The sequence below is a fragment of the Mycetomoellerius zeteki genome, unplaced genomic scaffold, assembly GCF_001594055.1.
Source record: "Mycetomoellerius zeteki isolate Tzet28-1 unplaced genomic scaffold, Tzet1.0 scaffold612, whole genome shotgun sequence".
Classification (NCBI taxonomy): Eukaryota; Metazoa; Arthropoda; class Insecta; order Hymenoptera; family Formicidae; genus Mycetomoellerius; species Mycetomoellerius zeteki.
In genome coordinates, this window is record NW_017257624.1 from 111,646 (window position 1) to 124,946 (window position 13,301).

The window sequence follows — 13,301 nt, forward strand, 5'->3', positions numbered from 1 at the left end:
CAAAGAGACAGGAGATTTACTTATTGCCGATATCGTCACGATAACAATAACTTGCGTGCGTTCTCGGGCTCAGCCTACGCGGTCTTCGTATCAAAATGTATTATACGATCTCGTGTGCGCCAAGAGTACGGGGGATGTAAGACAGTAGTGAATGTACGTCAATACTGTGCACAGAAAGAACTTTGCTGAAGTATCTAAAAATTTAGCTAGATACTGATCTGAAAATAATTATCGTTAGACCATATCAAAATATTGGACGCTCAAACTGGTAGAAGCTCAGGTTGCTAGAGTGTTAAAATTTTTTGCAGTATCATCATACCTGGGCAGTGTCGGGTTGCTTCTCGCCCTGGTGAAATGAACTGTGATGTTTAAGAAACGTTAGCATTTAACGTTGTACCAAGACACGGAGATAACCCGTAAATCTCGCGTATCTTGCTTGAGGTGTCTAACATACAATTATTTTGATGGTAATTATTATTATTTAAATCTATAGCTAGCTAAATTTTTGAATGTTCAACAAAACCGTTTCGTGTGTCGTAAGAGAAACGAGTGTATTTCCAGTATGGAACGTGGACGCCTGCCGGTTCCAGTATGGCGAGACCGATATCGCAGACGACCGGCGTCGCGACGCCTCCCGACGCCGTGCAGCTTGCGACACGTGATTGAACGCGGTCGCGACGACCACCGTGTTGTTGTGTACACGTATGTGCATCCCGGATCTGCACGTGTATAAGTGTATGTGTGTATGTGTGTGTGCGGTATGCGGCTCAAGATACAAAGGCATACTGGACAAGACTAGATGCACATATGACGAAATGGAGTTCTACGCGCCATGAAACGCGCAGAAGAACCAAGAGGAGAACGCGACTCGCTGGCCGTCTCCGACTTAAGAGCTAAGGGAAAGATTTGGGGCTTCCTATCGCACGAATGGACGCGGTGTACCAATCAAATCAGACATAATACGAGGCTATTTTAATTATTTTTCCGTATTTTTAAGTACGTCATCCGCCGTTCTAATTCGTACATAGAAAGAACGATTTGGTGAAGTACCGAAAATTTTAGCTCGATATATTGATTTGGAAATAATTTTATTTGAACCATCAAAATAATTATGTAAAACGCTCAAACTGGTTGCTAGAGCGTTACAACTTTTTACAACATTATATTATAACGCTTAAGTGTTATACATAATTATTTTGATAATCCAACAAAAATTATTTTCAGATCTGAGCTAAATTTTTTAATTAACATCGAATTATTTAAATCATTAAAAATCCAGTTTCGATCGTTATACACTTTTAATATTCTTACTTGTTGTGTATTCACATTACGATCTTAATAAATCATTTATTATTGTAAATTTTTTAAGTATTTCAGCAAAATCTTTCCTTCCGTGTAGAAAATTGATCAACACATTTTCGAATTTTTTAGTAGCAAAAATTATTTGTTTGATTAATCATTTTTTATGGTTCGCGTTGAATGAGACAGAAAAGTTGGAATCAATTTTCTCGATTATCCTGTATGATGATGATAAGCGTGATCCGATCGATCGTATAATTACGCGTGATTCGCCTCGGTACTTTGTACGTCGGTAATCAAGCGTAATCTAGATTAATAGGCACGCGTCAGGCGATCGCAGGACAGTCCCTCACACCGCGAGCGTACACCGCGTCCATTTTTTTTTTTCGCCCAGGATGACGATTCTTTGACAGGTTCAATACGCACGACTGCTCTCAAACACTACTCTGTTTGTACAGCCTTAATAGCGCTAGTTCCTCTCCAAAAGCAAGTTTAAAAACGAGGCTACTTCGGTACCGTCCGATCAGCGCGTTGCAGGCGGAACGACGTCGAGGCACGTCGGAGAAAAATATCGACCGTCTTAGAAGAAATATCGAACAATGTCAATCGCGATTGCACACGGGGCGAGGCATACGATTGTAGCGAACGCGTCTTCTCTGCCGATAGTTCTCAACATAGTGTAGATATCTCTTTATTCAAATGATTCTTCAATCAAGCGGTTTAAAATACGTACATATGGAAGATACAGAAACAATCTGTACATATTTTTACAATTTTAACAATTAAAAAATTTTACATATATATATATATACTTGGCGCAAAGGATTGTGCCTCTTTGTAATTATATGTACACATAATTCCACCGATCACAATTAGAAAAATACTTTAATTTCATTGTCAAAGATTCAATCTTTTCGCGATATAGACAAATATATTGTAAAAATTTGAAACAGCGTTTCAATTTATTTAAAAAGAATTACGCGAGACACACGCTACTTAATAAATCAAGCTCGTTTCGACACTTCGATAGTCGTCGATCGATTCTGTCGCCTGAATACGCGTTATTACAACTGCCCTAATGCACGTTTCTGCGCGGCTATAGTACAGCACCGTAATATATTACTCCTTAGAATTAATTAATTTGTCAATATTTTATATGCACCAAAAGTGTAGAAGTTTCCAAAACTAGCGGAATGCTCGAGTCTCTCTCGCGAAAGTGCATTCGGTAAAAGGCAAACGTGATCTCCCGGTTTGATTGCGCTTATCACATGTAGTCGGTCGCGTGGTTCCTTCCGGTTCCGAAGATGAGAATCTCTCGTTTTGATTGATTCGCAAAAATCGCACAGTCGTCTCCCTCGTTCGCATCGAAAAACAAAAGAGCCGGCGATGAACGCGGGGGATCATCGATACTCGACAAATCGATCCTCGCAACTTGGCACGAGGCTTAAAAACCACCTCGCGCGTATTCAGGAGTGTATTTGTGTCAAAGGAACAATTTTCGAAACTTGATTTATGTCACTAGCAAAGCGAACGTGTCCCATATCAAAACTGTACAAGCGAACCGAGTACGCGAGTCCGCTATAGAGAAGAAAATCGGCACTGCCGAGAAAGACAAAAGGAGCCCTTCGCTTTCTATCGATCTAATGTCATAAGATCGTCAACGTGAGAAAGATTTACAACGAGAAATTGATCTCGTTCCTGGATGCAAAATTTCAAGCGTTCTGATTTGAAAACGGAGCGAATCGTTGGATGACATGATCGCTTGCTCAACAATGAAGGGAAGAAAGATGGAGGAACGAAAAAAGCTTCACCCAGTAAACACCAATAGTAACGTAACGTCAATGTTACGATTTCACATTAAAAATAACGTAAATATAACGTAATATTATATAATACAACAATTTGTATGCACCAAGGTAGAAGTTTCCAAGACTAGCGGAATGCTCGAATGTCTCTCTCGCGAAAGTGTATTCAGTAAAAAATAAACATGATTTGTGATATAACACATGTTGTATATAACAGTTACATTACTGAGTGTGAAATTATAATATTCATGTTATTGTTAGTTGATGTTTACTTGGACAGCTTTCGGTAGCTTTGAATCTCCCGCCGGTTCTCTCGCGTTCTCCAAAATGGCCGCCGCGATACTCCCCCCTCGTGCTACCTCTCCCTTTCTCTCTCTCTCTCTCTCTCTGCATGCATACATTTTCTCCTTGTTACATACATTCTCTCTTTCTTTCTCGCATATGATACACGCATTCGCTCGTCGCCGAGCGTGCTCGTGCGTGTAAAGTCTTTCGCATGCGCGCAACACGCACGCGCGCACGCCCGCCACTCTCCTAAAAGCATCCTTTACGTTTCACGTTGTGTACGAAGGCACTCCTTCCTCCTCCTCCACCACGACCGTCACCTCCTCCTCCTTCTCCTTCTCCTCCTGCTCCGCCCGCTGCTTACTGTTCTTGCCATCGTTGTGTGATCGTCTCCTCCCCGATCATGTCACAAAAGAACCAAGAGAGAAAACGGCGAACATGATGCGAACGATGGACTCGCTCCTTTTCTCCCTCCCTCCTTTGCGAAGATCCTTCTTCAGGATGACGATGGGATTATCCTGCGCTCGTCGAAGATACCGCCTCTTCTGTCTCAAACTCCTTGGCGATATCCGAAAGACGTAGTTCAACTTAATTCTTTTTCTCCTTGGTATCGTAAAAAAAAAAAATAAAGAATTCGTGAGGTTGAGATAAGAAGAGAGACGTTTCCGATAAGCTTATGGCGTCAGCCGAGATTTTCCCTTTCGAACGCAATCGTAGAAAAGGAGATCCAACCACACACCGGCCGTTGCAAGAAAGTTCACTGTTCGTTTTAATCGCGAAAACTACCTTCGCGATGGGGCAAGAAGATGGTGAGCACGGTGACAGCGAATCCTCGAGAGGGCGGGGCGAGGGTTAGCTCGTTCGTCGTCCTTCCTCGATTGGGGAGGGAGACCGATCGGGAGCCTCAAAACTGGTTGTTGACAGTCATGATCTGACAACCAGCGTGCACGTGGTCCATGACCTGCTCCTTAAGCCGGCACACGTGCTCCTTGAGCTTGTGGACGATGCCGCTCAGCTCGGTGTTCTCGCCCTTGAGCAGCTTGACCTTGTCCTCGAGCCTGGAGATGCGCTCGAGCTTGCGCCGTCGGCACTTGGAGGCGGCCACGCGGTTCCTCTGCCGCTTCCTCTCCAGCTTGATCTTCTCCTGGTTCTCCATGTCGATCGGCGACATCGGCGGCGTGCTCGACACGCTCGGCACCGTCTGCGGCTCGTCCTTCACGTGCACCAGGCCGGGATTGCTCATGGTGGACTCTGTGCTCTGCACGCTACCGGGCGGCTCCAAAGTCGTGTACGTCGCGCCGTGCATGCTGCCGGGTTCCTGCGAGCTGTCGGAGTGATGAAGCTCGTTGAGGGCGTCGACGAAGCCGCGCGCGTACAACTCCTGGGCCTCGGTGACCGCTTTGGGGAAGAGGATCTGAGTGGTCGGGGTGGGTAGACTGGTCACTAGACCGTCCGGTTGCGTCATGATCAATTTTTCCAGCTCCGGTGAAGCCAGCTTCAGCATGTTGAGATCCGGCGAGCTTAGAATCGGGGTGACGTTGTTCAGGGCGGGCGGCAACGGGCCCAACCGTGGCCTCTTCGCCTGCGAGCCCTGCCTCTGGCAACCGTTCAGGTCGAGCGTGAGGTTCCGCTTCAGCTGGACCACGCTGTTCTCGCGACCGTTCATCGCGCCGTAGACGCTCGCGTCCTCGTAGAACGTCTGCTCCATCGTTAGGCTGCGCACCATCGATGCCGCCGGGCTAATTAACTTCGCCTCGATTAGGGAAATACCGAGGTTTTACCCTCGACTCCTTCCAATTTCTCGCCTCCGGACGGGAAAGCGGTCGTTCCCCCCGGAGTGGCACACGACTCGCTTAGCCGGCCCCAAAGAGTTAAATAGAACGACGGACTTTCTTGAAGTTTCAACACGTCGACGAGTTCTGCGACGTTCTCCGTCGTCTTTCACTCTTTCTCTTTCTATCTCTCTATTTCTCTCTCTCTCTCTCTATCTCTCTCTCTCTCTCTCTCTCCTTCTTTGCCTACGTCAACGCGCAAACACTTCGCTCCGCGCTGCAGCGATTACATAACAGCCGCTCGCGGCTGTACGCAAAAATTCACTCGCGGTACGACTGCCGTCTCTCCTTACTCCACGCCGCACCTCCGTCCGTCCCTCCGTCTCACGGGACTCCGTCACGTCACTCGACGTATCGCGCACCAATCACCCCGGTGACACCTGATACAAGTCGAAGTCGAGCAAAATCGGCGCAGAAGACAGCGATGTTTAACGCACGTTTCTTTTTTTTTTTTTTTTGACGTGCACTACGCCGATGCAACAACAACCGGTCCGCTGAGAAGCGGCAACCCGCTTGTCTGCCTGCCTGCCTGCTCGCCTGTCCGCTTTCCTGCCTCCCGCTTGCTTCGACTGTCAACACAACAATGACTCACGACACAACGTGGTGCGCGTGTGCCGTCTTTCTGCTCCACAGAAATGATAACGTAGCACGACGGGATCGCGGCGACGTGTTTTGCGCGAATGCGGATCACCCTGTCCGCCACAGTGGCCCGACAACTTGTGAACATCCAACTAAACGTACTCGCTTATATCCCGTGAGTCACGCCGGCCGAAAATAGCGCTGTCGTCATCGAACGCGGCGCCGATTGGCTGGCGATGTCGCCATCGAGCGCGCCTGATTGGTCGACCGATCGGAGCTACTGGGAAATGACGGACGCATGCGCCCCTGGGTGGATATTCGTACAGATAGTGGGGAGTTTGGCAGATAGGGAAGGGATCGAAATGCCGGTAACAGGATTAAGGTGCACGTTTATCTGACGGACATTCCGAAATAGCTAAGAGATACGAGCCGTCATTAAATGTCAGAAATGCAGAGGATCGTCAAGGACCATCTGAGATCATTTAAAATATAGGCGGTACCGATAAAACTAATTTCACAGACTACTTAATTTCTTTCACGATATTGATCGGAAAACAGGTGGAAACGATGCTTTATGTTCGTTGTCTCACTTCCACGCGACCGTCCGCAGATTTATGGTCTCCCTTTTCACTGCTTTGGACAGGCAAACAAGTTTCTAGGTTTTGTCGAAATTGAAAGGTTTTTAAAAAGCTCGTGTAAAAAAATTAGGCATCGCGAAACATCTGCATAAAAATTCGCATATTTTCGAAATGGCAAAATCTTTGCTTATATTATAGAAAACAAATATATTTGCGTAATTAATAAAGTTTCGATATCACAATATTGTTGGATTTAAAACAATTTCGCCTATCCAAATTTTTTGCGAGAGTTTTAATTTTTTAAAATTCGTATCAGACTAATTAAAAATTAGAATTCAACTAATCAAAACGAAACGAATAAAAATGAAAATTGCCTGATTATTTGAATTCTAAAATCTTCAACTTGCAATGCTCAATGTCCAATGCGTACACCGTTGGAAAATTTGTGTTAAAAATATGCTTCACATGCTCCAAAAGATCCATTCAAATTTTTATGTTAATTTAACACAAGATGAATATGTTAGGAAATAACATAAATATTATGTAAAATAAATGCAATTTACAAGTAAGTCGTGGAAGAATATTTCCTTAATAAAATTAATATTTATAATATGTTAAAGTAACTACGTTTTATTCATTCATCTTAGAATTTACGTTTTAAAATACATTATTTTAAGTGCTCACTTATTAATAAATTGTAAATAAAAGCGCGTATGAAGTATGAAAGGATGAATGAGGTAAGAATTTATTGTAAACCAAGTACCCTTCTTGGCTATGTAAATGCTGAAGTGTAATAAATTCTATTCTATTCTATTAATAAATTGTATTATTTTAATACAAAGATTTTAACACTAACAATTTTGAATATTATTTAATACACTGAAAAAAATGTAATTTTACAGGGAAATTACATGTTCATGACTGGAAAATTACCTAAATATGATTGGAAATTCACTAGATATTAAATTATAAATTTCCAATCATATTTAGGTAATTTTCCAGTCATAAATATATAATTTCCCTATAAAATTACATGAATTTTTTTCAGTGTACAAACACAAAATGTTTTTACTGTACAGTCTGATATGGGCTTTATTATGGATGTTAGAGATCGACGATTAATTGTTGATACCATGAAACTTTCTTCGGAAGAAAAATACACTTTTTTATAAATGAGAGCAACTTCAAGCGAGAGTTATTTATTGACTACTCCACTTGTTACATCAATATTATTTGCATAAAAGCATATCAGTAAGCCCTAATCTCAATTGTACTGTACTCTGCATAATGTCAGTAATCGACCGTCTGCATCTTATACAATTGTGTCTGCGATGCACCGAGTGACTTTCAAGATGACCAAAACGATCGTCATTATCGTCCTTGGTTAATGCATTCGACCGTGAGAGCTTCAGGCATCAACTTCAAGATAAATCAACGCTTCAGGTTATTTATTTGTCACAAGTTTTGCATATCGTTGTCGCTTATTTATATACCGTTAAGTTAAATGCTTATCGCTTATGTTTATCGCTTATCGTACATCAAGAAAAGCGAGAAATTTGAACGAGAATGCGTCTAGCAAATTTTTCGAAACAACACGGGTGAATTTTTTGAGATATCTATCTAAAGTTCAATTCTGTTCGATTAATATTTTTTTATGATTTGTAGAGATTTCTTTACACGTTATACTTTTAATCTTTTAATTACTTTTTGTTTTTTTTTTAATTAATAATTTATCGTTATATATCGGTATTTAATATTTATTTTTATATATCTGTATATTTTAATATTCTAATTCGTGAAAACTTTTCAGAGGTATATTTACTTCTCTTACGATAATCTAAAGAACAAATTCAATAAAAATACTGCGCTTGTTTATCGAATGTATTTTCGAACAAATTTGCGTTTTACTACACATTCCAATAGCGTACATTTTCCCAAGAAAGCGCCTTTGATCGCGTTTTCCTCGAATCTTTTCCAAGAAAATCTTGTTGAAGGCGCACGTTATTTGCTGAAATGTTATCGGTTTGTGTCTCTCTTGCTTTTCCTAAACAACCGATTCGGTTGTTTAGGAAAAGCAAGAGAGACACAAAGTAATGAAATTTAAACGGCATTCTAATGCTCCAAAGTAAGATTATACATGAAATCTAATTAAAAAATTTTTCATAAAATTTTTTGCCCTATCTCCTTCTTTTATAATATTTTTACTGCAAACAAAATTTTCTGTCAGATATATCAGACTTCTGAATTACAATCGAAGTGTGATTAAATAAATTGAACCAACAATTATTGTTAGATCTGTATCTAGCTAAATTTTTGCATACTTCAGTAAAGTCATTCTTTCTATGCAGTGTTGGGTACTATCTTTATACATGTATCTAGATACATGTATAGAGATACATTTTGTGTATCTAACTTATATCTGAGGAAAATTCGAGTATTTGTATCTGTATCTAGATAAAAAAACAGCATCTGAACTGATTTTCAAATGCATTTTTCAGATATATTTCCCCAGCATAATCATAATTCCATTTTATGTGTGATTGTCGATTGATTCCATTCCGCAGAAAAAAAAGCAGCTTCGCTGTTGCAAAATTCTATATATAACATGATTAGTCTTTTTCTTAGTTCCTCATTGGATCTAAATGTGTGCAAATCAGTTATATTAAAGAATTTTACAGTTACACAACTGCTTTTTCTGCTGAACGCAGCCAGTGACCTTAGATTGTGGAATTTTTAACGCATGTATAGTTAAGCTGGAAACACAATTTTGGAAGCATTTTTAATTTGCAAAACTGATGAATGATGATAAATAATATCGTCTTATAATTCTTATCCTAAATCGTTTTACGATAATTATAAGTTTTTTCAATTATCTAAATGTAACAAAAATGAATGAATAAATGATTCATTTAATAACTAATACATTTTTTACACATTACCATTATTACAATAATATTAATTTAACAGTATCTGAAATGTATCTGAAGATACTTTTAAAGTATCTGCAGATATCTGTACCTATATACATTTTAATATGTGTATCTATATCTGTATCTAGATAAATTTTAAGAGTATCTTACCCATCACTGTTTCTACCCAGATAACAAAGCGTGTCTCAGCAAAAAAATCTCGCAAATCTGTGATTGCTTATGATGCTGACAACTTGCCGTAGATTTGTCTTCAACAATTTCGAATATATCGACATTGTAGCAACATGCAAACAACAATGTGTATACGTATTGCTGTTTAACAGCAAGATAGCTACATCAATGTTATCTTGCGTTGTCGGTAATATAAGAGCATTAATGCTGCATATTATTATGGTAATACGATAGCAATAGTACGAATTTTGATGATGACGATTTTAAAGTTGTCGGCAAATTACCGGCAAAGTTGCTACTCAATGTTATGATATCGTGAAGGCATCAAGTTGCCAACAAATGAGGACTCAGTTGCTGCAATTCTGGTAGCAACGCATACTTAACAACGCATACTTAGCAAGCAATATGCCAGCGACAAGACAAACACGTTGCTATCTGGATATGTTTGAATGAATTTCCTTTCGTTACCAGAATCTATAACGCGCGTATCATTAATTCAAATGTCATGGTTAAGGAAAGCGAGAAAAAGCAAGTTTCCTGTGTGACATTCGCGTGCGATCTTACATCAATTTCAATTATGCGATTCTCAACTCGCATTCGTACGTCGTAAAATAGGTGCGTGCATACTCTCACGAAAGTAAAGACACGCGAGAGAATAATCTCGAAGTGGATGACTCCATCCGCAGCATAGTTAATACCCTATAAGCGCATAATATTATTTAATATTAAATAATATTTTAGGCATATTCTCAGAATATTAAATATAACATTTTAATAATATTTTACTAAAATTATATAATATTAAATAATATTCCTGAAATATTAATGGATGGTTATATGTCCACTCCTAATAATATTATATGATTATTAAAAGTAACATTTATTTAATGTTACTGTAATATCGTATAAACATTAGAAAGTATTATAACAGCATTTACTTTAATTTGTAAAACTGTTACATCTGTTCAGTATAAGTATACGTTTAAAAACTAAAAATGATTTTTGCTCTCAGTTGTAGAACTGGATATGTACTTAAAATCACGTTGAAACGTTTTTTTAGCACAAGATGCAGCATAGACTGATAAGAACTTTTCGTTACTGGATTGTGAATTCAAATTGCACAAAATTAAAAATAATTAATATTTATTAATATTTTAATAATGTTTCAGGAATATTAAAATATAATACCTAGGTTTATTATATAAGTGGACATATAACTTCTATAGAATACTCCTGTAATATTAAAAAAATATTTATGATATTTTCGAAATATTATAATAACATTATTTTAATTTTTTTTTAATAATATTCATGTAACATTCTAGGAACATTTTGCGCTTATAGGGTAGGACGCTTCTCCCGGGTCTCGCCAGTGATTTTCCGGCCTGCACGAGGAAATGCGAGCGCGAGGCGTCAATATCCGGCGAGAACGACAAGCATTCGACGTCGCGCGACGTGACCACGATGGCATGCCGATACATCGGTTCACGTTGCACCTTCTGCTGTTCACGTAATGATTGATCATGTCGCTAATATTCTTCCGCGATGTATCGCGTTACTTCCTCTTTTTAACGAACGGCTTAATTGATCGAAAACATAGCGACGCGAGGCAACTATACGTCTTTATCTTTTTTTCTACTCGCACAAATATATGAAATATTTTTCAAATTTCAAAGGCATCTTAAACTTTTAAAGATTCGAATTGTCAAAAGTAATAGACTTAAAACTGAGTTTAAAAACTCAAAGCGACCGAGCAATTTCGATGCAAAATGGGGGTTATTTTGAAAATTAAAACTATTATAAACTTTATAATATATGTTGTCCTATATGACATTATATAATATAGTTTATATAATAGTGTGGTGTTTGATTTAAATAATAGAATTATTAATTAAAAAGGTATTATATTTTGAATAAAAAAATTATTTTGTTTAAGAAGATCTATAGGCTTACTTAAACAAAAATTCAGTAAGTTTTTTACTTTTTTAAAAATAATAATTTATAATATTCTATCTTTTCATACTTAACCTTAAAAAAAATTCGCTTACGGCATTTTTTTTTACTAATGGCCCCCTCTTGACAAATTTCTGGATCCATCAATGTATTACACATGTATATTTTACTGTTGTTACATACTGACGATCAAGCATTGTAGTTATCTTTTTTATCGGTCTCTCACATGAAAATCGAAACACATTGTTAAACTGCTTAAAATTTAATCAAGTTTCACAGTACCTTTTAGAATCTTCTCATGTAGAATAATTTCAGCAACGACTGTCTCTTTCTCTCTCTTTCTGTCTTCGTTCTTCTCGTTTTTCCCGGATTAAAGCGACACGAACGCCGCATGGGCGAGGCAGTGCCAGCTGCTTTTTTCATCTCGAAATTAAACAAACATAATTAATTTCCGCCCCCGCGTGCCCGTGCTCGCTCGCAGTTCTAGCGTGGAAGCGCGCGGAAGGTTAAATCCATTTATACATATACACATAACACTACTCGAGTACACGGAGGCCAAGCCTTTTTATTTGCGCACGAAAGCTGCCGGCTGTTTCCGACGGCGATCAATCATTTCGCGGGAGAGCACGGCGAAACAGTTTCACCTCGCGCTTAATTTCGTGCTGGGGACTCTTGAGTCTCTTCGTTGCAAGAATATTCTCCAGAAAACGTTCTCTTCAGGGAGATAAGAAAATCAGATAATAAAAAAAATTTGTAATTTAAAAAAGTGGAGAATGAGAAACTTTAATTAAAAACGCCTCGGCTTGGTAGAAATTCAAAATGTTTGAAAATGTGATTTTTCTGATATTCTGATATTTCATACAATAAAAAACAGCGATCACAAGAAAAGGTCAACATCGCCAAAATAAAGCATTCCAATAAAAATAGTAAGAAACCAAAAACATCGAATATGAAGGACTGAACGAATCACGCTGAAATTCTTTTTAATTAAATTAAAAAATTAAATTCGTCTTAATTAAAATTAAGACGAAACCGAGAAACAAGTCTGAAAACAATAGAGATTCGAGCAAGTCATTTTGAAAAAAGTATGGCTCAGTGCCTAGTAGATGAAGTTTGAAAACCAGGCCTCGAAGCCGGATGTCATCGACCAGTGATACCCAAAACATCAATAATGTTATGCATATGTAAGCCGACAATATCATGACACTCATGGCATTATAGGGATTCAAATTGAGGCTTAGCTGGTCTTTCAGTTTCCCTTACTAGGTAGTTACTGTACCACTTAACCACACAGCCCCCTACATGGACATTCTCTGTTATACCTTCATATGTACAAATCTTACACACGTATAATTATAAAATAATAGTCAGTAATAAAAAAATATTAGATATTATATAATAAGCATGTCTATTATTAAAAAAAAACGATTATTATAATTGTAAATTAATGATTTAAACAAAGGCTGGAAAAAATAATTTACTCGCCATCTACACATTTCAGTCATATTTACTAAAATAAATCTAGCAGTATACAAAAGAATATGGTATTGTACTAATAATACTGTAGAAGGAAGATATATGGGCATGTTTTGTACATGTATATCGATATTCATAATAATACAAAGGCCAATTATAGTGCGTGCGATGTATCAACGGAAGAAGTAATATGTTGGCAATATAATATTCCCGCGAGATTATTAGGACAACTAAATCAACCATAATTCCTACAATTTTAACTAACAAATATCATCGATTTTAAAATTTAACAACTATTCAGATAATTTATATATAATCCGTTTACACTATTCTCAGAACTCAATTGTTAATCCAAAAGAAATAACTTTTAGTAATATATTATCGACGTCGATA

General features: G+C 38.4%; 1 protein-coding gene across 1 annotated transcript; it reads right to left on the bottom strand.

Annotated features, from left to right (window-relative positions):
• Nucleotides 1-2,990: 2,990 nt before the first annotated feature.
• Nucleotides 2,991-5,939, bottom strand: Jra (Jun-related antigen). Its single transcript, XM_018456936.1, has one exon. It carries the CDS (start codon nt 5,113-5,115, stop codon nt 4,294-4,296), a length of 822 nt encoding a protein of 273 aa, XP_018312438.1. The 5' UTR covers nt 5,116-5,939; the 3' UTR covers nt 2,991-4,293.
• Nucleotides 5,940-13,301: the final 7,362 nt, after the last annotated feature.